Source organism: Oncorhynchus mykiss, chromosome 6 (genome assembly GCF_057628025.1).
Source record: "Oncorhynchus mykiss isolate SJ-2025 chromosome 6, ASM5762802v1, whole genome shotgun sequence".
In the NCBI taxonomy this organism is placed as follows: domain Eukaryota; kingdom Metazoa; phylum Chordata; class Actinopteri; order Salmoniformes; family Salmonidae; genus Oncorhynchus; species Oncorhynchus mykiss.
The window spans coordinates 77,827,117-77,854,772 of NC_143027.1; the positions used below are offsets into that span (position 1 = coordinate 77,827,117).

Sequence of the window (27,656 nt, forward strand, 5' to 3'; positions counted from 1 at the left end):
TGAACCATAGTCAATCTAAACCAACATTTTTATTGGAACCATATCTTGGGTCTTGTCTTGAGGGTCTTGTCAAGGTATTAGAAGACAGAATACCGAAGGGGCCGTAACCCCCCACCCCACCACCAAGCCCTGGGTTCAACCTCACCACATCACAGCAAGCTTCTGCCACAACATGGACCCAGCAGAGATCTCCCAGATCCGGAATGTGGAAGCCCACCAAGGAACACTGTTAGGACGGCAGCAAGAACAGCTCTCCCAAATCCACGGAAACCTTCGGGCTGAGTCCCTCCAACCAAGGCACGCCCCCATCCCAGGAGGAGCCAATGCCCAGGTCTCATCGCCCAGTGCTACAGACGTCATTGTGGTTCCTCCAGGGAACCTGCACCCGGGAGGATGCAAGGGGTTTCTCACTCAGTGTACTCTGGTGTTCGGGCTACAGTCCTCCTCGTTCCACACCGATCGGGCCATGATCACCTACATCATCACTCTACTCTCGGGCAAGGCTCTGGCGTGGGCAATGGTAGCCGTAGTAACCTTCACTGCCAAGCTACAACGAGTCTTCAACCACCCAGTCTGCCGGACGAGAAGTGGCCAGCCAACTGTTCAACCTCTGCCAAGGGACCATTGAGTTCCGCATCCTCGCCGCTGAGAGTGGGTGGAATATGGAGGCACTGGGTACCGCTTTCCACCAGGGTCTGCCTAACTCCATCAAAGATGAGCTTCCCACTCAGGAACTGGGAGAGGACATCGAGTCCCTGAAAACACTGGCAATCAGGTTTGACACCCGGGAACGGGGGAGACAGCACCCCTTGGACACCACGCCACCATTCCAGTTTCCTGAGCACCCCAAGGCCACCGAGCCCAGCATGGAGGATCCCATGCAGCTGGGTCGCACACGTCTGAGCCCACAGGAGTGTGATAGGCGCATGCAATAAGGCTCCCCGGGGTCATCTGTATTCCCTCTCGACCCCTGAAGCAGCAGTCATGGACAATTACATCCGGGAATCGCTGAAGGCAGGTTTCAATCCCCTGCTGGTGGATGTAAGAAGGATGGAGGCCTGCATTACTGCATCGAGAGGGCTGAACCAGAGGGCTGAACCAGATTACAATCAGGAATTGTTACCCCCTATCCCTGATGTCCTCCGCATTGGAGTTGGTCAAAGCGGCCCAATTCTTCACCAAACTAGACCTCCGCAACGCTTACAATCTGGTGAGAATCAGGGAGGGAGATGAATGGAAGACTGCTTTTAACACCCCTAGTGGCCACTATGAGTATTTAGTCATGCCCTTCAGATTATCGAACTCACTGTCAGTCTTTCAAGCATTGGTCAATGACACCCTGAGGGATATGTTGAATCGGTTTGTCTTTGTTAACCTCAACGACATCTTGATTTTCTCCAAGACCCTTCCGGAACACATACTGCACGTCTGCCAAGTCCTGGGACACCTCCTGCAGAGCCAACTATATGTCAAGATAGAGAAGTGTGAGTTCCACGTATACCAGGATTCCTTCCTGGGTCACATTATCTCTACCACAGGCATCCACATGAACCCCGTAAAGATTGAGGCGATCGCAAACTGGCCCCGTCCCACCTCACTCAAGCAGGTTCAGGGGTTCCTTGGGTTTTCCAATTTTTACAGACATTTTACATACAACTTTGGTGCGGGTGCAGAGCCTCTCACGGTCCTAACCCGCAAGTCCCTGACCGGTTTTTGCTGGACCCCGAGGATGACAGGCCATTCAGGGAGCTCAAGGGACGATCAGCCCGGGTCCCAAGTACTACAATGGGGACACTCCTCTAAATGAACTGGGCATCCAAGGGTTAATTGGACACAGGAGTTCCTGAGGCGGAAATTCTGGTGGCCCCCATGATGGAGGATGTGAGATCCTTTGTTGCGGCCTGTTCCATCTGTGCCCAAAGCAAGTCTTCACGTCAGCGACCGGCCGGGTTGCTCCAACCTCTACCCATCCCCAGCCGGCCCTGGTCAAATCTGTCTGTAGATTTTATCACAGGGTTAACTACATCTCAAAGGGTTACCACTATCCTGGTGGTGGTCGATCGGTTCTCCAAGGCAGCCCATTTCATCGCCTTACCCAAGATGCCTTCAGTGAAGGAGACCGCTGATCTCGTGATTATCCATGTCTTTCGACTACACGGAGTTCCCCCGAACATCGTCTCAGATCGTGGGCCCCAGTTTGTTGTATGGTATTGTAAGGCCTTTGGCGAGTCTCTCCTTGGGCTTCCACCCACAGTCGACTAGGCAAACTGAGCGGGCCAACCAGGAGCTGGAGAAGTTCCTCTGCTGCTTTGTCTCCACTCAGGCCAGCAACTGGAGCAAGTTCCTCATCTGCGCAGAGTATGCTCATAACACACTGCTGAACTCGACATTTGAGTGTCAGTTCGCGTTCGACCTCCCCCTATTTTATGAACAAGAGGCCGAAGCGGCGGTGCCATCAGCTGAGGCGTTCATTCGACGATGTCATTGCATCTGGATCAGAGCGCGATCCTCCTTGCTCCACTCTGCCTGACACCAACATCAGGCAAACCGGCACTGAAGAACTCTTCGACTCCTCCGACCGGTTCAATGGGTGTGGCTGTCCACCTGTGATCTTCCCTTAAAGTTGGACTTGCGGAAGCTCGCTCCACGCTACATAGGACCATTCAATATTTTGAGTCGCATCAACCCGGTCACCTATCATCTCCAACTTCTCAGGTCCATGAGAGTCTGTGCGTACTTTCATGTCTCCCGTCTCAAGCTGGTAAAGACCAGTCCATTCTCTCCCCTGACACCTGCTCCTCTGCCCCCTCGACTTGTGGATGGCCGTCCACCTTACACGGTCCAGTGTCTGTTGGAGGCTCGTTGAGTCCGAGGGACCCTGCAGCAGAGGTGTGGACTCAGGTTACATGACTTGGACTCGAGTCAGACTCGAGTCACAAATGTGATGACTTGGAACTTGACTTTGACTTTAACACCGATGACTCGTGACTTGCCTTGGACTTTAGCCTTTTGACTTGACCTGACTTGATACCATCCCCAATCCCAAATATAAAAAATGCTGCTATTAAAAAAAAATTTGAAACTCTTCTAAACTCTTCATTTAACGGATTACAGTTTGAATCGGACAGCAGCCAATCAAATTGTGCCAGCTGTGAAAAAGTTGTGTGTGGCAGTGCAGAGGAACATCGGCAGGTGAATTCAGATGGAGCCCTTGGAAAGATGATACCCAAAATCATTATTTTCGGATATAAAGACGACGCTGTATCAACAAAAAACGGATTGCAACTTGCAAAACATGCGTGAAGAAAATGACAGACGGAGGCGCAACAATTTCCAACTTTGTTCGACATTTGAAGCTGCACAAAGAACGGTAAGTCATGGCTAATATAGCCGACAGCTATATCATTCATAACTTTACTAGTGTATCATGTAGGCTAACGTAACATTAAATCAATGAGCCTCCACACAGTCAGTCAGTACGGGAACGTGATCAGTGCACCCAAGATTGATCTACAGCTCGTTAGCCAGTTGGTAGCCTAAATCCTGCCTGATGTTACTGCTGTTCCTAAAACCATTGACATACGTTAGCCTACTGTAACCACACAGAGAGAGGGTGCATGTGTGTGTGTGTGTGTGTGTGTGTGTGTGTGTGTGTGTGTGTGTGTGTGTGTGTGTGTGTGTGTGTGTGTGTGTGTGTGTTAAGGTTGGGCGATTGTGTACAAGCCTACATCGCCCGATTGCGCCCCATAGTGACCCTCGATCACTATTTGGGGGGTCTTTCTCATGTCTACCCATATATTTCCATGAAAATATAAAGTTTATTTAGAAAGTAATAAATATATAGATATTTTTAAAAGCATTCATGATTTGCGTAAATGTAATATACTAACTATTACTCCTGTTAAAAATATGAAATGGTATTACATTTGGTGAAGAGCACATTATGACTTGTTTCGGACTCGAAACTCAAAGTTTAGGACTTGAGACTTGACTTGATACATGACGGTCTTGACTTGAGACTTGACTCGGACTTGCCTGTCTTGACTTGGGACTTGATTTGGGGCTTGAGTGCTAAGACTTGAGACTTACTTGTGACTTGTAAAACAATGACTTGGTCCCAACTCTGCCCTGTAGTACCTGGTGGACTGGGAGGGCTACGGTATTGAGGAGCGGGAGTGGGTGCCTGCCCGGGACATCCTGGATCCAGGTCTTGTTAGAGACTTCAAACAACTACGTGGTGGTCGTCATGGCTCCGCGGCTGGAGCCACTGCTAGAGGAAGGGTACTGTCATGGTTCCTCCTGGCACCAGAGGGCAGCAGAGACCGCCCTAGAGACTTTTATTGGACTCAGGTGTGTCTTATTATTTCATGGTTGTGTCCCTGTTAAAAGAGGTGTGTTTTCTATGGTTTCTTTGCAGACGCTTGAATTTTTTACTGTGTGCGTTTGTTTATTGTGTGATTTTGAGACTTAGTGTACTGTGATCCACCACTGTTTCGGTAAGAAGCTGTGGGATGGGGCTGGAGAAATGTAATCTCTCTCAAATTCATAGACAGAGCCATGGATTCAAGGACTGACCATCCATGATATCAAATGTATAGTGTAAACCATGTTTTGAGGCTATATAGTGTTTATTTACATTTACTTTGTTTACAAACTTTGGAGTAAAACAATGCTTAAATTTTGGGTTCTGTTAGAGTAAGACAGTTGAACTAAGCTCATGAGGCATTTATAAGTTATATTCTTCAAGAATCAATGAGTACATATCATTAATTAATATGTCCAAAAATGGATGCATCAACTGCTGATTGCCCCTTTAAAGAGATGAATTTTGTGTTGGTTTTAATGAACCATTTTGATGCCAAAGGGACTGGATGTTGTTTGAGAGCCTTTGAGGCCCATCTGGAAATCAAACTAGGTGAAAGCCTGAAGACTGTTTGTGGACAGTAACCCACGATCAGTCAGCAGACATCAACCCACGATCAGTCAGCAAACATCAACCCAGGATCAGTCAGCAGACATCAACCCACGTACAGTCAGCAGACATCAACCCACGATCAGTCAGCAGACATCAACCCAGGTTCAGTCAGCAGACATCAACCCAGGTTCAGTCAGCAGACATCAACCCACGTTCAGTCAGCAGACATCAACCCACGATCAGTCAGCAGACATCAACCCACGATCACTCAGCAGACATCAACTCACGATCAGTCAGCAGACATCAACCCAGGTTCAGTCAGCAGACATCAACTCACGTTCAGTCAGCAGACATCAAACCACGTTCAGTCAGCAGACATCAACCCACGATCACTCAGCAGACATCAACTCACGATCAGTCAGCAGACATCAACCCACGATCACTCAGCAGACATCAACTCACGATCAGTCAGCAGACATCAACCCACGTTCAGTCAGCAGACATCAACTCACGATCAGTCAGCAGACATCAACTCAAGATCAGTCAGCAGACATCAACCCACGTTCAGTCAGCAGACATCAACTCACGATCAGTCAGCAGACATCAACCCACGATCGATCACTCAGCAGACATCAACTCACGATCAGTCAGCAGACATCAACCCACGATCACTCAGCAGACATCAACTCACGATCAGTCAGCAGACATCAACTCACGATCAGTCAGCAGACATCAACTCACGATCAGTCAGCAGACATCAACCCACGTTCAGTCAGCAGACATCAACCCAGGTTCAGTCAGCAGACATCAACCCACATTCAGTCAGCAGACATCAAACCACGTTCAGTCAGCAGACATCAACCCACGATCACTCAGCAGACATCAACTCACGATCTGTCAGCAGACATCAACTCACGATCAGTCAGCAGACATCAACCCAGGTTCAGTCAGCAGACATCAACCCACGTTCAGTCAGCAGACATCAAACCACGTTCAGTCAGCAGACATCAACCCACGATCACTCAGCAGACATCAACTCACGATCTGTCAGCAGACATCAACTCACGATCAGTCAGCAGACATCAACTCACGATCAGTCAGCAGACATCAACCCACGATCACTCAGCAGACATCAACTCACGATCAGTCAGCAGACATCAACCCACGATCACTCAGCAGACATCAACTCACGATCAGTCAGCAGACATCAACCCAGGTTCAGTCAGCAGACATCAACCCACGTTCAGTCAGCAGACATCAAACCACGTTCAGTCAGCAGACATCAACCCACGATCATTCAGCAGACATCAACTCACGATCAGTCAGCAGACATCAACCCAGGTTCAGTCAGCAGACATCAACCCAGGTTCAGTCAGCAGACATCAACTCACGATCAGTCAGCAGACATCAACCCACGATCACTCAGCAGACATCAACTCACGATCAGTCAGCAGACATCAACCCACGATCACTCAGCAGACATCAACCCACGATCAGTCAGCAGACATCAACCCACGATCACTCAGCAGACATCAACCCACGATCACTCAGCAGACATCAACTCACGATCAGTCAGCAGACATCAACCCACGATCACTCAGCAGACATCAACTCACGATCAGTCAGCAGACATCAACCCACGATCACTCAGCAGACATCAACTCACGATCAGTCAGCAGACATCAACCCACGTTCAGTCAGCAGACATCAACTCACGATCAGTCAGCAGACATCAACTCACGATCAGTCAGCAGACATCAACCCACGTTCACTCAGCAGACATCAACCCACGATCAGTCAGCAGACATCAACCCACGATCGATCACTCAGCAGACATCAACTCACGATCAGTCAGCAGACATCAACCCACGATCACTCAGCAGACATCAACTCACGATCAGTCAGCAGACATCAACCCAGGTTCAGTCAGCAGACATCAACCCAGGTTCAGTCAGCAGACATCAACCCACGTTCAGTCAGCAGACATCAACCCACGTTCAGTCAGCAGACATCAACCCACGATCACTCAGCAGACATCAACTCACGATCAGTCAGCAGACATCAACTCACGATCAGTCAGCAGACATCAACCCAGGTTCAGTCAGCAGACATCAACCCAGGTTCAGTCAGCAGACATCAACCCACGTTCAGTCAGCAGACATCAAACCACGTTCAGTCAGCAGACATCAACCCACGATCACTCAGCAGACATCAACTCACGATCTGTCAGCAGACATCAACTCACGATCAGTCAGCAGACATCAACCCAGGTTCAGTCAGCAGACATCAACCCACGTTCAGTCAGCAGACATCAAACCACGTTCAGTCAGCAGACATCAACCCACGATCACTCAGCAGACATCAACTCACGATCAGTCAGCAGACATCAACCCACGATCAGTCAGCAGACATCAACCCACGATCACTCAGCAGACATCAACTCACAATCAGTCAGCAGACATCAACCCAGGTTCAGTCAGCAGACATCAACCCACGTTCAGTCAGCAGACATCAAACCACGTTCAGTCAGCAGACATCAACCCACGATCACTCAGCAGACATCAACTCACGATCTGTCAGCAGACATCAACTCACGATCAGTCAGCAGACATCAACCCACGATCACTCAGCAGACATCAACTCACGATCAGTCAGCAGACATCAACCCACGATCACTCAGCAGACATCAACTCACGATCAGTCAGCGGACATCAACCCAGGTTCAGTCAGCAGACATCAACCCACGTTCAGTCAGCAGACATCAAACCACGTTCAGTCAGCAGACATCAACCCACGATCATTCAGCAGACATCAACTCACGATCAGTCAGCAGACATCAACCCAGGTTCAGTCAGCAGACATCAACCCAGGTTCAGTCAGCAGACATCAACTCACGATCAGTCAGCAGACATCAACCCACGATCACTCAGCAGACATCAACTCACGATCAGTCAGCAGACATCAACCCACGATCACTCAGCAGACATCAACCCACGATCAGTCAGCAGACATCAACCCACGATCACTCAGCAGACATCAACCCACGATCACTCATTAGACATCAACCCACGTTCAGTCAGCAGACATCAACTCACGATCAGTCAGCAGACATCTACTCACGATCAGTCAGCAGACATCAACCCACGTTCAGTCAGCAGACATCAACCCACGATCACTCAGCAGACATCATCTCATGATCACTCAGCAGACATCAACCCACGATCAGTCAGCAGACATCAACCCACGATCACTCAGCAGACATCAACCCACGATCACTCAGCAGACATCAACCCACGTTCAGTCAGCAGACATCAACTCACGATCAGTCAGCAGACATCAACCCACGTTCAGTCAGCAGACATCAACCCACGATCACTCAGCAGACATCATCTCATGATCAGTCAGCAGACAGACAGAGAGAACATGGACCACAGTCTGACCTCAACCGCCACATCTGTGTACAATATGATGAATAATACAACCAGCTGCTAGCCATTCAGATGTCATTTGAGAATATCTACGGATGTAATAGCCAACTTTCACAAGTCCTCATTCAGCCTCTCAGCTCCCAAATATGGCCCAGCTGAGCACACATGAGGCCTTCAGCTGTGTTGGGGTGGGGGGGGGGTGTTTAGATCAGGACAAGTAATCTATAAGAGTGGGAAATTCAATTGGCTGTACAGCGTCACACTACATATAATAACACTACCCAGCTAACACATAACATTCTGAGAACCATATGTTTCCTAGAGCTTGGTGAGAGCATGGTTGTCCTATAGTAATTTTGCATACAACCTTCCCACAATGTTCTGTGAATGATGCAGGACACCCAGTTAGCACATACTGTTCTGAGAACCATGTTTCTTAGGTGGGAAATTCATAATGTTTGCTACAGATTCGTAGCAGATAGCTATACACCTTGACAAACTTAGCAGTGAGTGAGTGATGACCATAAAAACACACGACTGATGGCTATAGCTAATTAGCTGTGTTCAACAAGTATATTATTCTTCTCTTTATCTAGCTCTATTTGTGATATTTTACCTTGCCTTGCTGGCATGATAGTTTGCTACGTAATCAATCCTCTGATGACATCTGTGATGTTGTAGATGATAACCATCTGAATACATGAGCTCCGTCTGAAGTTAGATGTGGTCACTTCAATGTAAACAAGCCCATTATCTGGTGCGAACCTGCGCATGCAACTTTTCATGATGCGGCCCGGAAATTGGTCTATAGAATGGGTGGATGGTCCATGGACAAACATTACTGTACTGTTACCACTGCAGCCAGCGAGACACTTACTGACCTATACATACGCAAACACAACTGGAATACAAAAGAGACCATATATCTACACACATTTTTTTTTAAAGCAGAATGGGTCTGATACTGGCACCCACCTCTCTACTTTCACAGGAACCTATTAGTGATGACAAGGATCAGCAGACCCCACAGTCTAATGTCTGTTTCTCTGTGAGGGGTTTAGAGGAAGACAGAATGGCAGGGAAGGTAACACTGCCTATGGCTATAGCCATCATCTGGCCTAGCATGGCCTGCACTTATCCTGTTAGCTCCAAGCCAGAAGGTCCACTGGCCCGATACACATCACCTTTCTGTCCAGTTAAAACAGGAAACCTATCTCGTTGCCTGGTTACGGGTTATAGAAGGTCATGTAAGCCTTGTAAGGTCATGATAGAGAAGCACTGAGGACAGCACGGTGATGTCAACACAGTGATACGTCTTACCTGTAACAGTTGTTGTCAAATTTATTGTAGCTGGCAAATGCAATGAGCACTCCAAAGCCAGCTCCCAATGAGTAGAAGATCTGGGTAGCAGCATCAATCCACACCTACAGCAAGAACATAGAAAGATATGTGTTTGTGTGTTGCTCTCAAAGATTTGTCCTCGTGGCCTGTGTGATCCAGCGGTGACAGCCTCTGACCCCGGCCCACTGCCCTTTGACTCACCCTTCCCCTATCCCTCCATCTTTCCAACACTTTACTATCTCTTCAATCAAGCAAAGAAATTAAGAAACTGCCCCACTCCTTAAAAAAATATTAAATATTTGTCCTCAAAGAGCCCATGGCATTATAATACGATACAGAGAAGAGCACTACATTTGACAGAATGAGTACTGACTATCTACTGACTATTGGCTCTAAATAATCTTGTCTCTGATATGATTCCTTGGCTCCTTACCGTTCATTTACTGCGTTTTATATTGAATATGGCATATTTTATTCCTATCTTTTTTCCCCTCCACTTTGTTTACAAAAACAGCTAACACATGTTTTGGTTTCTAAATGAGTTAATTACATGTATTTCCATATTGGACGTGACTATGGGAGCTCTAGCAGTAACACTGTCCTGCACTCTGAGGCTGTGTCTCTCAGTAAAAGGGTTTACAAATTCTTGTATCTTTTCCAAAATTCCCAGGTTTTAAGAAATCCTGTTCGGTGGATCCCGGATTTCTAGTTAATTCTCTCTTGATTCCGGGATCCCGGATTTCTAGTTAATTCTCTCTTGATTCCGGGATCCCGGATTTCTAGTTAATTCTCTCTTGATTCCGGGATCCTGGGAATTTTGTAAGTTATTGGAAATATTGCATCCCTAATTTCAGCAACACACTGTATTATACTCTAAAGACCTGTCTGACCTTGGGGTCGTTGAGTTGTTTAAAGTCGATGTGGAGGTAGGCCCGTATGCCATCCATAGCCCCTGGCAGAGTGATGCCTCTGATCAGCAGGACGAACAGCACCACATAGGGCATGGTGGCCGTGATGTACACCACCTGGACACAACACAACACAGAACATTAGCTACATGACAACAGTAGTGTTCAATACACCACCTGGACACAACACAACAACACAGAACATTATATACATGACAACAGTAGTGTTCAATACATAACCTGGACACAACACAACAAAACACAGAACATTAGCTATATGACAACAGTAGTGTTCAATACACCACCTGGACACAACACAACACAGAACATTAGATACATGACAACAGTAGTGTTCAATACATCACCTGGACACAACACAACACAGAACATTAGCTACATGACAACAGTAGTGTTCAATACACCACCTGGACACAACACAACAACACAGAACATTAGCTATATGACAACAGTAGTGTTCAATACATCACCTGGACACAACACAACACAGAACATTAGATACATGACAACAGTAGTGTTCAATACACCACCTGGACACAACACAACAACACAGAAAATTAGATACATGACAACAGTAGTGTTCAATACACCACCTGGACACAACACAACAACACAGAACATTAGCTATATGACAACAGTAGTGTTCAATACACCACCTGGACACAACACAACAAAACACAGAACATTAGATACATGACAACAGTAGTGTTCAATACACCACCTGGACACAACACAACAACACAGAACATTAGATACATGACAACAGTAGTGTTCAATACATCACCTGGACACAACACAACAAAACACAGAACATTAGATACATGACAACAGTAGTGTTCAATACACCACCTGGACACAACACAACACAGAACATTAGATACATGACAACAGTAGTGTTCAATACACCACCTGGACACAACACAACACAGAACATTAGCTATATGACAACAGTAGTGTTCAATACACCACCTGGACACAACACAGAAGATTAGATACATGACAACAGTAGTGTTCAATACACCACCTGGACACAACACAACACAGAACATTAGATACATGACAACTGTAGTGTTCAATACATCACCTGGACACAACACAACACAGAACATTAGATACATGACAACAGTAGTGTTCAATACACCACCTGGACACAACACAACACAGAACATTAGATACATGACAACAGTAGTGTTCAATAAATCACCTGGACACAACACAACACAGAACATTAGATACATGACAACAGTAGTGTTCAATACACCACCTGGACACAACACAACAACACAGAACATTAGATACATGACAACAGTAGTGTTCAATACACCACCTGGACACAACACAACAAAACACAGAACATTAGATATATGACAACAGTAGTGTTCAATACATCACCTGGACACAACACAACACAACAAAACACAGAACATTAGATACATGACAACAGTAGTGTTCAATACACCACCTGGACACAACACAACAACACAGAACATTAGATACATGACAACAGTATTGTTCAATACACCACCTGGACACAACACAACAAAACACAGAACATTAGATACATGACAACAGTAGTGTTCAATACACCACCTGGACACAACACAACAACACAGAACATTAGCTATATGACAACAGTAGTGTTCAATACACCACCTGGACACAACACAACAACACAGAACATTAGCTATATGACAACAGTAGTGTTCAATACACCACCTGGACACAACACAACACAGAACATTAGATACATGACAACAGTAGTGTTCAATACACCACCTGGACACAACACAACACAGAACATTAGCTATATGACAACAGTAGTGTTCAATACACCACCTGGACACAACACAACACAGAACATTAGATACATGACAACTGTAGTGTTCAATACATCACCTGGACACAACACAACACAGAACATTAGATACATGACAACAGTAGTGTTCAATACACCACCTGGACACAACACAACACAGAACATTAGATACATGACAACAGTAGTGTTCAATACACCACCTGGACACAACAAAACACAGAACATTAGATACATGACAACAGTAGTGTTCAATACACCACCTGGACACAACACAACAAAACACAGAACATTAGATACATGACAACAGTAGTGTTCAATACACCACCTGGACACAACACAACAACACAGAACATTAGCTATATGACAACAGTAGTGTTCAATACACCACCTGGACACAACACAACAACACAGAACATTAGCTATATGACAACAGTAGTGTTCAATACACCACCTGGACACAACACAACAAAACACAGAACATTAGATATATGACAACAGTAGTGTTCAATACACCACCTGGACACAACACAACAACACACAGAACATTAGATACATGACAACAGTAGTGTTCAATACACCACCTGGACACAACACAACAAAACACAGAACATTAGCTATATGACAACAGTAGTGTTCAATACACCACCTGGACACAACACAACAAAACACAGAACATTAGATATATGACAACAGTAGTGTTCAATACATCACCTGGACACAACACAACAAAACACAGAACATTAGATACATGACAACAGTAGTGTTCAATACACCACCTGGACACAACACAACAAAACACAGAACATTAGATACATGACAACAGTAGTGTTCAATACATCACCTGGACACAACACAACAACACAGAACATTAGCTATATGACAACAGTAGTGTTCAATACACCACCTGGACACAACACAACAACACAGAACATTAGCTATATGACAACAGTAGTGTTCAATACACCACCTGGACACAACACAACAACACACAGAACATTAGATACATGACAACAGTAGTGTTCAATACACCACCTGGACACAACACAACAAAACACAGAACATTAGCTATATGACAACAGTAGTGTTCAATACACCACCTGGACACAACACAACAAAACACAGAACATTAGCTATATGACAACAGTAGTGTTCAATACACCACCTGGACACAACACAACAACACAGAACATTAGATACATGACAACAGTAGTGTTCAATACACCACCTGGACACAACACAACAACACAGAACATTAGATACATGACAACAGTAGTGTTCAATACACCACCTGGACACAACACAACAAAACACAGAACATTAGATACATGACAACAGTAGTGTTCAATACATCACCTGGACACAACACAACAACACAGAACATTAGATACATGACAACAGTAGTGTTCAATACATCACCTGGACACAACACAACACAGAACATTAGATACATGACAACAGTAGTGTTCAATACACCACCTGGACACAACACAACAACACAGAACATTAGATACATGACAACAGTAGTGTTCAATACATCACCTGGACACAACACAACAAAACACAGAACATTAGCTATATGACAACAGTAGTGTTCAATACATCACCTGGACACAACACAACAACACAGAACATTAGATACATGACAACAGTAGTGTTCAATACACCACCTGGACACAACACAACAACACAGAACATTAGATACATGACAACAGTAGTGTTCAATACACCACCTGGACACAACACAACAACACAGAACATTAGATACATGACAACAGTAGTGTTCAATACACCACCTGGACACAACACAACAACACAGAACATTAGCTATATGACAACAGTAGTGTTCAATACACCACCTGAACACAACACAACAAAACACAGAACATGAGATACATGACAACAGTAGTGTTCAATACACCACCTGGACACAACACAACACAACACAGAACATTAGCTATATGACAACAGTAGTGTTCAATACATCACCTGGACACAACACAACAACACAGAACATTAGATACATGACAACAGTAGTGTTCAATACACCACCTGGACACAACACAACACAGAACATTAGATACATGACAACAGTAGTGTTCAATACATCACCTGGACACAACACAACACAGAACATTAGATACATGACAACAGTAGTGTTCAATACATCACCTGGACACAACACAACACAGAACATTAGATACATGACAACAGTAGTGTTCAATACACCACCTGGACACAACACAACAACACAGAACATTAGCTATATGACAACAGTAGTGTTCAATACATCACCTGGACACAACACAACACAGAACATTAGATACATGACAACAGTAGTGTTCAATACACCACCTGGACACAACACAACAACACAGAACATTAGATACATGACAACAGTAGTGTTCAATACACCACCTGGACACAACACAACAACACAGAACATTAGCTATATGACAACAGTAGTGTTCAATACACCACCTGGACACAACACAACAAAACACAGAACATTAGCTATATGACAACAGTAGTGTTCAATACACCACCTGGACACAACACAACAACACAGAACATTAGATACATGACAACAGTAGTGTTCAATACACCACCTGGACACAACACAACAACACAGAACATTAGCTATATGACAACAGTAGTGTTCAATACACCACCTGAACACAACACAACAAAACACAGAACATTAGATACATGACAACAGTAGTGTTCAATACACCACCTGGACACAACACAACACAACACAGAACATTAGCTATATGACAACAGTAGTGTTCAATACATCACCTGGACACAACACAACAACACAGAACATTAGATACATGACAACAGTAGTGTTCAATACACCACCTGGACACAACACAACACAGAACATTAGATACATGACAACAGTAGTGTTCAATACATCACCTGGACACAACACAACACAGAACATTAGATACATGACAACAGTAGTGTTCAATACATCACCTGGACACAACACAACAACACAGAACATTAGCTATATGACAACAGTAGTGTTCAATACATCACCTGGACACAACACAACACAGAACATTAGATACATGACAACAGTAGTGTTCAATACACCACCTGGACACAACACAACAACACAGAACATTAGATACATGACAACAGTAGTGTTCAATACACCACCTGGACACAACACAACAACACAGAACATTAGCTATATGACAACAGTAGTGTTCAATACATCACCTGGACACAACAACACAGAACATTAGATACATGACAACAGTAGTGTTCAATACACCACCTGGACACAACACAACAACACAGAACATTAGATATATGACAACAGTAGTGTTCAATACACCACCTGGACACAACACAACAACACAGAACATTAGATACATGACAACAGTAGTGTTCAATACATCACCTGGACACAACACAACACAGAACATTAGATACATGACAACAGTAGTGTTCAATACACCACCTGGACACAACACAACAACACAGAACATTAGATACATGACAACAGTAGTGTTCAATACATCACCTGGACACAACACAACACAGAACATTAGATACATGACAACAGTAGTGTTCAATACATCACCTGGACACAACACAACAACACAGAACATTAGATATATGACAACAGTAGTGTTCAATACACCACCTGGACACAACACAACAACACAGAACATTAGATACATGACAACAGTAGTGTTCAATACACCACCTGGACACAACACAACAATACAGAACATTAGCTATATGACAACAGTAGTGTTCAATACACCACCTGGACACAACACAACAACACAGAACATTAGCTATATGACAACAGTAGTGTTCAATACACCACCTGGACACAACACAGAAGATTAGATACATGACTGCCTGCACCTGTCTTTTCCTACCATCCCTGATTTTGCTGATAGCTACTTTACTGAGGGAAAATGTACATGTACTACGACTGTGATATGTGGTTGTCTCACCTAGCTATCTTAAGATGAAGGCACTAATTGTAAGCCGCACTGGATAAGAGTGTCTACCTGGAACCAAAAGGGTTCTACCTACATTTCTTCAAAGGCTTATACTATGGGGACAGCCGAAGAACCCATTATGGTTCTAGATAGCACCTTTATTACTAAGAGTGTACAGTAGAGTTCAAACCACCACCTGGACAACATAACATTACAGATGACTCATTATTGCTGTGAGATCATGTCCTATGACATACAGACATCATGTGAATTGTTGTATTCTCCCTGGTCTGTCAGCTTTGGTCAACGTATAGATGTTCTTTTTCTGATGTGTGTAGACTCACGCACCAAGCCGTACTAAACAGGGCTTAGATCTGTCAACTCAGAGACGGGTTATTGTCACACTCAGGTTACTATTTATAGATCTTATTTCTCAAGGTACTGTAGTGTAGCACAACCACAGGTCATTTTGTGTACAGTAGGAGTAAGTTCTATACTAGGGAAAGGGAAGGGGGATACCGAAATGTGTCTTCCGCATTTAACCCAACCCCTCTGAATCACAGAGGTGCAGGGGGCTGCTTTAATCCTAGGTCCTAGGCCGTCATTGAAAATAAGAATTTGTTCTTAACTGACTTGCCTAGTTAAATAAAGGTAAAATTAAAATTAAAACCAGGAAGCAGTTGTTTTTCGGGGTTAACTGCCTCGCTCAAGGGCAGAATGACAGCAGGAGTGTCTGTTGTACTACAGTAGGAGTGGGTGTTATATTACAGTAGGAGTGTGTGTTGTACTACAGTAGGAGTGTGTGTTGTATTACAGTAGGAGTGTGTGTTATATTACAGTAGGAGGGTGTGTTGTACTACAGTAGGAGTGTGTGGTGTATTACAGTAGGAGTGGGTGTTGTATTACAGTAGGAGTGTGTGTTGTACTACAGTAGGAATGTGTGTTGTATTACAGTAGGAGTGTGTTGTATTACAGTAGGAGTGTGTGTTGTACTACAGTAGGAATGTGTGTTGTATTACAGTAGGAGTGTGTTGTATTACAGTAGGAGTGTGTGTTGTATTACAGTAGGAGTGTGTGTTGTACTACAGTAGGAATGTGTGTTGTATTACAGTAGGAGTGTGTTGTATTACAGTAGGAGTGGGTGTTGTATTACAGTAGGAGTGTGTGTTGTATTACAGTAGGAGTGTGTGTTGTATTACAGTAGGAGTGTGTGTTGTATTACAGTAGGAGTGTGTGTTGTATTACAGTAGGAGTGTGTTGTATTACAGTAGGAGTGTGTTGTATTACAGTAGGAGTGTGTGTTGTATTACAGTAGGAGTGTGTGTTGTACTACAGTAGGAATGTGTGTTGTATTACAGTAGGAGTGTGTTGTATTACAGTAGGAGTGGGTGTTGTATTACAGTAGGAGTGTGTGTTGTACTACAGTAGGAATGTGTGTTGTATTACAGTAGGAGTGTGTTGTATTACAGTAGGAGTGTGTGTTGTATTACAGTAGGAGTGTGTGTTGTACTACAGTAGGAATGTGTGTTGTATTACAGTAGGAGTGTGTTGTATTACAGTAGGAGTGGGTGTTGTACTACAGTAGGAGTGTGTGTTGTACTACAGTAGGAATGTGTGTTGTATTACAGTAGGAGTGTGTTGTATTACAGTAGGAGTGTGTGTTATATTACAGTAGGAGTGTGTGTTGTATTACAGTAGGAGTGTGTGTTGTACTACAGTAGGAGTGTGTGTTGTACTACAGTAGGAGTGTGTGTTGTATTACAGTAGGAGTGTGTGTTGTATTACAGTAGGAGTGTGTGTTATATTACAGTAGGAGTGTGTGTTGTATTACAGTAAGAGTGTGTGTTGTGTTACAGTAGGAGTGTGTGTTGTACTACAGTAGGAGTGTGTGTTGTACTACAGTAGGAGTGTGTGTTGTACTACAGTAGCAATGTGTGCTATATTACAGTATGAGTGTGTGTTGTACTACAGTAGGAGTGTGTGTTATATTACAGTAGGAGTGTGTGTTGTATTACAGTAGGAGTGTGTGTTGTATTACAGTAGGAGTGTGTGTTGTACTACAGTATGAGTGTGTGTTGTACTACAGTAGGAGTGTGTGTTATATTACAGTAGGAGTGTGTGTTGTATTACAGTAGGAGTGTGTGTTGTATTACAGTAGGAGTGTGTGCTGTCCTAAGTGGTAGGGTACAGCACAGTGTGTCAACAGTACCTTGCCGGAGGACTTGACGCCCTTCCAGAGACTGAAGTAGAGAAGAAAGACCACAGCCACCAGACAGAGGACCAGCTCCCAGCGAGGCATGCCCAGGTCCTGGATCCCCCTGCTCTCATGGAGGTGGAGTACGCCACGCCTGGAGAACACACACACACTAAGGCTGAGTCCCGATTCTACAAGCTTCTACCGTAGTGTCCTTTGCACACTTTCACATGGCCAATGCTTACACCAACCCTATGCTTTTAAATCAATGACGGGGAGTCTGAAAGTGTGTACTTCTGGAAAAGGGTGTAGAATCTGGAAGCATCCACATACTTAACAAGACAGTGGTGTGGAGGATGACATGTGTAACACACACAGACCACACACACACACACACACACACACACACACACAGGCAAGAACACGAACACACACACACAGTAAGTGGTGAGGAGGATGACATACATAACACACCCAGACCACACACTCCAACAACACACCCAACTTCATTTAAACCCAGATTTATGACCAAACTGTCCACAGCATAGACACCTCATAAAACACAAAGAAAAAGATAGGAATATAGACATGCCTTATTAGGAAACATACAGTATGAGGCTATATTGCAGGCTACCCACAGTATTATCATTTCCCTGGCCAGCCCCCAGAGAATGCTGTGTTTGTATGGTGGATCCACCCAGGCTATGACTCAGCTAGGACAGACTCAACACATGAACAGTCCCTGTCTGACCCTGAGTAGAGTGAGGGGAGTCACTCTTCTCAGACAGGATTATGACAACACCCAACAGTCAGTCATCTACACACCATTTACTCCAGTCTGAACTTAAACCACTTCAATCAGGTAGAAAGTGTGTAGAAATGATAATGAACTTAACTTTTTTTAAATAATCTCAACCATTTTTCTTCAATCACAGTATTTTCAATAAAGAGCTATCAGCAGCAGTATTTTGGTTGATTTTGTGGTCTCAAGCCAGTGAGATTATTAACATGAATATGGGCTAAATTTAATTATTGACAATGAATGAGGTGGGAATGTTGTTCACTTATCATATAATTGCTACATTTAATATCAATATAGCATTAAAAATAGTTTTCCAGATTGTATTTTGCCGATTATTTTTCGCAATGTGAATACTGGGTCACGACAGAGACAACCTGGTTCAATTTGGTTCCTGAGGTGTTAAAACCCAGTCACAGCATCTATACATTCATCATTGAACTAACCATTCCACAAGCTTACTGTTACTGCTCACTAAATCAAACAACTTAAGAATGAGAAGCAAAGTTCAAAGCTTTTATCTCAACATATTATGATCCCCATTTGTTCTGTATCCATTCAATCATCTCGCTAACAGAATCACGAGGGAAGAATGAAGGACTCAGGGTTTGAAGTACCTGAGAAAATATTTTCTAATCTTAACATGCACAAAAGCACGCATGCATGCACACACACACACTCTCTCACACTCCTTCAAAGACCTTGGCAGCTAGAGGTTTTAATAGCAGACTTTGTCAACCCTCTTGGGAGCCATTCCCCTCATAACACTCTGACTACTACTCTCAGTTGAAGGGGCGCTCAAAGGTTCAAGTGCTTTACCAGAACATATATAAAAGAGGGGAGACAAATGGTGTCTCATCCTTCCCTACATAAATATTGTTTCCTGCTATCCATCTCCTCATTCCCAGATCATCCTCGGATCTTCCCAGGACAGGCATACTGAGCCACACCTGCTCCCACCGGACTGACAGCGGATCTGGATCAACTTCCAGCTCAGTGATATTAGGGAGCATCCCGTTCCTGCTCTGCATCACAAGTGGCACCCTATTCCCTTTATAGTGCACTACTTTTGTCCAGGGACCATAGGGATTTGGTCAAAAGCTGTGCACTATATAAGGGAATAGGGTGCCATTTAAAGACACTGCCTTGCTCAAAGGGAAGCAGGGGTCAGAGGTCATAGTGTTCAAATGATCAACGGTATTGACCAATATTGACCTCTAGCGAGAACGGCCATGTGTTTTTCCCCTCTTTTTCTAAACTGAGTAAGGAGGAAGGAGTAAACGTGAGTCATCACAAGTGGACAGTATTATGGGACATCTGATCTCATTCTAATCGCAGAGGGTGCCCTAAAACAATTTAAGTTTACATCGAGATGACAGATGGTTTGTTTCTGCTTTGAAAACACAGCGTTTAAAAACCAGGTAACCATAGCTCCCTGAGGAGCGGGGATGATGGCTGCTTGTTTCTTCATCTTCCAGTCTTAGAAACAGGCCTGAGGCTCAGTGTTACAGCCCAGCCGAGGGCTCACCACCATTGGGGAGAGAGATGTGGGACTCCATGGAGCCGACAACAAAGAGCCAGGCCAGAATTATGCTCACCACGAAGCTCATATCCAAGACATCATTATCTTTAGGGTCTCCTCTGTCTCTCCAAGACCTGATGTTTTGTCTGCTGTCTCTTTCTGGAGCGCTCAAAGTTGTTGTCATGTGTTGCTGCCATGCTATGTTGTTGTCTTAGGTCTCTTTGTGTAGTGTTGTCTCTCTTGTCGTGATGTTTTGTCCTATATTTGTATTTGTAATCCCAGCCCCGTCCCCGCAGGAGGCCTTCTGCCTTTTGTTAGGCCGCCATTGTAAATAAGAATTTGTTTTTAACTGACTAGGTATCCCCTTTCCCTAATACTATGTTCACTTGCCTAGTTAAATAAAGGTTTAATAAAATAAATCAAAATAACACCCATCCTATTCATCAGAGAAACAGCTGTCTAAGGGCTGCACATCAAAACAATCCATTCTTCATCTTCATTATCTGTTTCTGATTCCTCCTCTCTGTCTGTTTGACCGGTGGGCTAGCGAGGCGATTTCATCCGGCGGGCAGCCTCTCTGTGATTATGCTGATAAGTGTAGCTACGAAATTACATGTGGATCTGATGCCCCCGGATGGTTACACAACCCACTGCCTGGCAAGCCAGAAGAGAAGACACAGGAACAAGCCAACTGTCTGTCCAGACTAGACATCAAGGACAAGGGGACTGTCAGATCAGACAGCCCAGTCCTAAATATGTCTAACCGACGTGATTTATATCCTGATGATAATACAGTTAAAGCTGTTAGAACACATGTTCAAAATCATTTTCCACTTCACCAGGTGAAGAGAGATAGAGAAGAGAGGAGAGGAGAGGATAAGAGAAGAGAGGAGAGGAGAGGAGAGGAGAGGAGAGGAGAGGAGAGGAGAGGAGAGGAGAGGAGAGGGGCTGTCTAAGAAGGACAGAACGGAACAAGAGACAGACACGTTGATATTTCAGACTAGTCATGTATAAGGCAGGGGGTCTAGGGTTGTTGTGGTGCTTCCAGGCTGTACAGTCCATCTGATATCACACTAACCGTAAATGTTATCAAACATCAATGCATGTTCTTTGGACCAGTTATTCTAAAAACAAACTCTTATCTGCTTTCCCTGAAATGGTCAACACAAAAGTGATCTGTAGCTATTTGGCCAAAGTATATCAATCCCTAAGGCCTCTTTTACAAATTCTGGGCTAAAATGTTCTTTAAGAAGCACATATACACAACAGAGACACACATTTAATATGGTAGTGATATGAACAATATGCCATAAAAAAAGAAGGAAAACAATGTCTTCCAGGAAAAATTCAAGCAATACTGTATGCTTTATCAAATATTATTGACTAGTATTAATCTCTTTGGGCCATTTTCCCAGACATGTATAGCATGTTCTCCATAATGAGGTAAACGTCTGACTTGACTTTAAGTAGGCACACCAAGCAGGATCACTACTTACTACAAATACCTTCAGAACCCTGCAAGTGGAACTGATGGAAAGTGAGATTGATCAAATAATTATCTCTTATGTAATTGTTCAAGCAATTTCCTCAAAAAACTGTTTCATTGAGCACTTCATCAATCGAGTGACATTGAAGTCAATCGTCTAAAAATGCAAATAGCCCTTTTTTATCCTATGGGGACAGCCGAAGAAACCTTTAAGGTTCTAGATAGTACTTTTATTTCTAAGAGTGTATCAGGTTGCTGGATCAAATCCCCGAGCAGACAAGGTAAAAAGCTGTCGTTCTGCCCCTGAGCAAGGCAGTTAACCCACTGTTCCCCGGGCGCTGAAGAAGTGTATGTCGATAAAGGCAGCCCCCCGCACCTCTCTGATTCAGAGGGGTTGGGTTAAATGCGGAGGACACATTTCAGTTGAATGCATTCAGTTGTACAACTGACTAGGTATCCACCTTTTCCTTTCCTTTCCCTTTCCATCAAGTCAAGCTATCCCTGACACTAAATCAAACGCAGCTATTTTAGCATGTAACGGAGGTAAAGAATCTATATAAAGCATCTGTTATTGATGAAACGGTGTGAAAATCGAATGTGTCAACGCTCACACAGGATGTGTATAGCATGTCTGCTGATTTAAATACAGATCATTGTTGAACTGACCAAGCAAGGACCACTGGGATATTCCTACTAAGACCAACGTCCAGCCTGAGGATATATCGGACTGTTGGACTAGCTTCTAACACATACCTTTACCCTGGTCATACATCTACAAACATGACTGATTTTTATTTATTTTTTATTTTTTATTTCATCTTTATTTAACCAGGTAGGCTAGTTGAGAACAAGTTCTCATTTACAACTGCGACTTGGCCAAGATAAAGCGTAGCAGTGTGAACAGACAACAACACAGAGTAAACATGGAGTTAACAATAAACAAGTCAATAACACAGTAGAAAAAAAGAAAAAGAGAGTCTATATACATTGTGTGCAAAAGGCATGAGGAGGTAGGCGAATAATTACAATTTAGCAGATTAACACTGGAGTGATAAATGATCAGATGGTCATATACAGGTAGAGATACTGGTGTGCAAAAGAGCAGAAAAGTAAATAAATATAAACAGTATGGGGATGAGGTAGGTAAATTGGGTGGGCTATTTACCGATGGACTATGTACAGCTGCAGCGAACGGTTAGCTGCCCAGATAGCAGATGTTTGAAGTTGGTGAGGGAGATAAAAGTCTCCAACTTCAGCGATTTTTGCAATTCGTTCCAGTCACAGGCAGCAGAGAACTGGAAGGAAAGGCGGCCAAATTAGGTGTTGGCTTTAGGGATGATCAGTGAGATACACCTGCTGGAGCGCGTGCTACGGGTGGGTGTTGCCATCGTGACCAGTGAACTGAGATAAGGCGGATAATTAATTCTCTCAGTGTCTAGGTGATTGGCCAGTAGCTAGGTTGATGTTCTATATGGAGGCATATTTGTGCTGGATTTAAGATTGAAGCGTTTGACCTTGAGAACTATGGGCATCTCTGGGGTAGACAGGTCATAACCTAACAAGTGTTCATTTTGACCTGTGCACTGACCCCTGACTTTTAGGGATTAGCCTCTACCATGCAGAGCGCCGAGTGAGCCACCCTGCCACGTGACTCACCTTTAACACTAATTGAACTGCCATGGTTTACAAACACATGTTAACATAATAAAACTAACTAGGTTATATAACAAGAATAATACACACATAGCACTGTGTATCAAATACATGCTGTGTCAAAAGGAGTTTAAATCAATGGTCTATAAACAGTCTCCTCTGACCTTCCCAGAGAACATGATAATAAAATATTCCATTAAGGTTCAGCCAACCTCTGGTAGACTTGCAAAGGCTCTTGGATATATCCCACTGATAGAGGGTGGGCTAGAGAGCCAGCTGGAGTCAGAGGGGGAGAAACATGTCTAAAGCAGGGAGACAACTAGAGTCAGAGGGGGAGAAACATGTCTAAAGCAGGGAGACAACTAGAGTCAGAGGGATAGAAACATGTCTAAAGCAGGGAGACAACTAAAGTCAGAGGGGGAGAAACATGTCTAAAGCAGGGAGACAACTAGAGTCAGAGGGATAGAAACATGTCTAAAGCAGGGAGACAGCTAGAGTCAGAGAGGGGAGAAACATGTCTAAAGCAGGGAGACAACTAGAGTCAGAGGGGGAGAAACATGTCTAAAGCAGGGAGACAACTAGAGTCAGAGGGATAGAAACATGTCTAAAGCAGGGAGCCAACTAGAGTCAGAGGGATAGAAACATGTCTAAAGCAGGGAGACAGCTAGAGTCAGAGAGGGGAGAAACATGTCTAAAGCAGGGAGCCAACAAGAGTCAGAGGGATAGAAACATGTCTAAAGCAGGGAGCCAACTAGAGTCAGAGGGATAGAAACATGTCTAAAGCAGGGAGACAACTAGAGTCAGAGGGATAGAAACATGTCTAAAGCAGGGAGACAGCTAGAGTCAGAGAGGGGAGAAACATGTCTAAAGCAGGGAGACAGCTAGAGTCAGAGGGATAGAAACATGTCTAAAGCAGGGAGACAGCTAGAGTCAGAGAGGGGAGAAACATGTCTAAAGCAGGGAGACAGCTAGTCAGAGAGGGGAGAAACATGTCTAAAGCAGGGAGACAACTAGAGTCAGAGGGATAGAAACATGTCTAAACAGGGAGACAGCTAGAGTCAGAGGGATAGAAACATGTCTAAAGCAGGGAGACAACTAGAGTCAGAGAGGGGAGAAACATGTCTAAAGCAGGGAGACAGCTAGAGTCAGAGGGAGAGAAACATGTCTAAAGCAGGGAGACAGCTAGAGTCAGAGGGATAGAAACATGTCTAAAGCAGGGAGACAGCTAGAGTCAGAGAGGGGAGAAACATGTCTAAAGCAGGGAGACAGGTAGAGTCAGAGAGGGGAGAAACATGTCTAAAGCAGGGAGACAACTAGAGTCAGAGAGGGGAGAAACATGTCTAAAGCAGGGAGACAGCAAGAGTCAGAGAGGGGAGAAACATGTCTAAAGCAGGGAGACAACTAGAGTCAGAGGGATAGAAACATGTCTAAAGCAGGGAGACAGCTAGAGTCAGAGGGATAGAAACATGTCTAAAGCAGGGAGACAGCTAGAGTCAGAGGGATAGAAACATGTCTAAAGCAGGGAGACAACTAGAGTCAGAGAGGGGAGAAACATGTCTAAAGCAGGGAGACAGCTAGAGTCAGAGGGATAGAAACATGTCTAAAGCAGGGAGACAGCTAGAGTCAGAGGGATAGAAACATGTCTAAAGCAGGGAGACAACTAGAGTCAGAGAGGGGAGAAACATGTCTAAAGCAGGGAGACAGCTAGAGTCAGAGGGATAGAAACATGTCTAAAGCAGGGAGACAGCTAGAGTCAGAGGGATAGAAACATGTCTAAAGCAGGGAGACAGCTAGAGTCAGAGGGGGAGAAACATGTCTAAAGCAGGGAGTCAGCTTGAGTCAGAGGGGGAGAAACATGTCTAAAGCAGGGAGACAGCTAGAGGGAGACAACTCAAGGTCCTAAACTATATCATAACCGCCATCGATAAGAAACAATACTGTGCTGCCGTATTCATCGACCTGGTTAAGGCTTTCGACTCTGTCAATCAGCACTTCCTTATCGGCAGACTCAACAGCCTTGGTTTCTCAAATGATTGACTCGCCTGGTTCACCAACTACTTCTCCGATAGAGTTCAGTGTGTCAAATCGGAGGGCCTGTTGTCCGGGCCTCTGGCAGTCTCTATGGGGGTGCCACAGGGTTCAATTCTTGGGCCTCTTCTCTGTATACATCAATGATGTCGCTCTTGCTGCTGGTGAGTATCTGATCCACCTCTACGCAGACGACACCATTCTGTATACCTCTGGCCCTTCTTTGGACACTGTGTTAACTACCCTCCAGACGAGCTTCAATGCGATACAACTCTCCTTCCGTGACCTCCAACTGCTGTTAAATACAAGTAAAATGAAATATATGCTCTTCAACCGATCGCTGCCCACACCTGCCCGCCCGTCCAGCATCACTACTCTGGACGGTTATGACTTAGAAAATGTGGACAACTACAGGTGTCTGGTTAGACTGTAAACTCTCCTTCCAGACTCTCATCAGACATCTCCAATCCAAAATTAAATCTTGAATCTATTTCGCAACAAAGAATCCTTCACTCATGCTGCCAAACATACCCTCGTAAAACTGACCATCCTACCGATCCTCGACTCCGGCAATGTCATTTACAAAATAGCCTCCAACACTCTACTCAACAAATTGGATGCAGTCTATCACAGTGCCATCCATTTTTGTCACCAAAGCCCCATATACTACCCACCACTGCGACCTGTATGCTCTCGTTGGCTGGCCCTCGTTTCATACTCGTCGCCAAACCCACTGGCTCTCAGCTCACTGGTCACCATAGCAGAACCCACCCGTAGCACGCGCTCCAGCAGGTGTATCTCACTGGTCACCCCCAAAGCCAATTCTTCATTTGGCCGCCTCTCCTTCCAGTTCTCTGCTGCCAATGACTGGAACGAACTGCAAAAATCTCTGAAGGTGAAGACTCTTACCTCCCTCACTAGCTTTAAGCACCAGCTGTCAGCGCAGCTCACAGATCACTGCACCTGTACATAGTTCATCTGTAAATAGCCTATCCAATCTACCTCATTCCCATACTGTATTTATTTATTTATCTTGCTCCTTTGCACCCCAGTATCTCTACTTGCACATTCATCTTCTGCACACCCTGCCATTCCAGTGTTTAATTGCTATATTGTAATTGCTTCGCCACCATGGCCTATTTATTGCCTTACTTCTCTTATCCTACCTCATTTGCACATGCTGAATATAGATTTCTCAACGGTATTATTGATTGTATGTTTGCTTATTCCATGTGTAACTCTGTGTTGTTTTATGTGTTGTAACTGCTTTGCTTTATCTCGGCCAGGTCACAGTTGCAAATGAGAACTTGTTCTCAACTAGCCTACCTGGTTAATTAAAGGTGAAATAAATGTGTTAATTTTTTTTTTAAACTAACACTCTCAGTAAACAACGGGGTGTGCTTAAAAAAACAAGGCAGAAAAACTTGGCACAGCACAGCGACGATGGCCTAAAAGCATTTCTAGTTTACAAACATTCTCATTACTCAGTGAATGAGAAATCATTTGGAGGTATGGGGAAAGGGCCCAATCAGGTTAGGGCTAATATGGGGTCAATGCTTCCTGGAACTGACAAAAGC

At 44.2% G+C, this 27,656-nt stretch overlaps 1 protein-coding gene across 2 annotated transcripts in view; it reads right to left on the reverse strand.

Moving 5' to 3' along the window:
- Positions 1-27,656, reverse strand: part of LOC110526616 (sodium-dependent noradrenaline transporter) — a 55,551-nt gene that overhangs the window by 14,416 nt on the left and 13,479 nt on the right. For both annotated transcript variants that reach the window (XM_090238918.1, XM_021607732.3), the window contains exons 5-7: positions 18,607-18,745; positions 10,575-10,709; positions 9,664-9,767 (exon numbers count right to left, since the gene is read on the reverse strand). In XM_090238918.1, the coding sequence (XP_090095044.1) occupies positions 9,664-9,767; positions 10,575-10,709; positions 18,607-18,745 (378 nt within the window). The remainder of the gene's footprint in view (positions 1-9,663; positions 9,768-10,574; positions 10,710-18,606; positions 18,746-27,656) is intronic.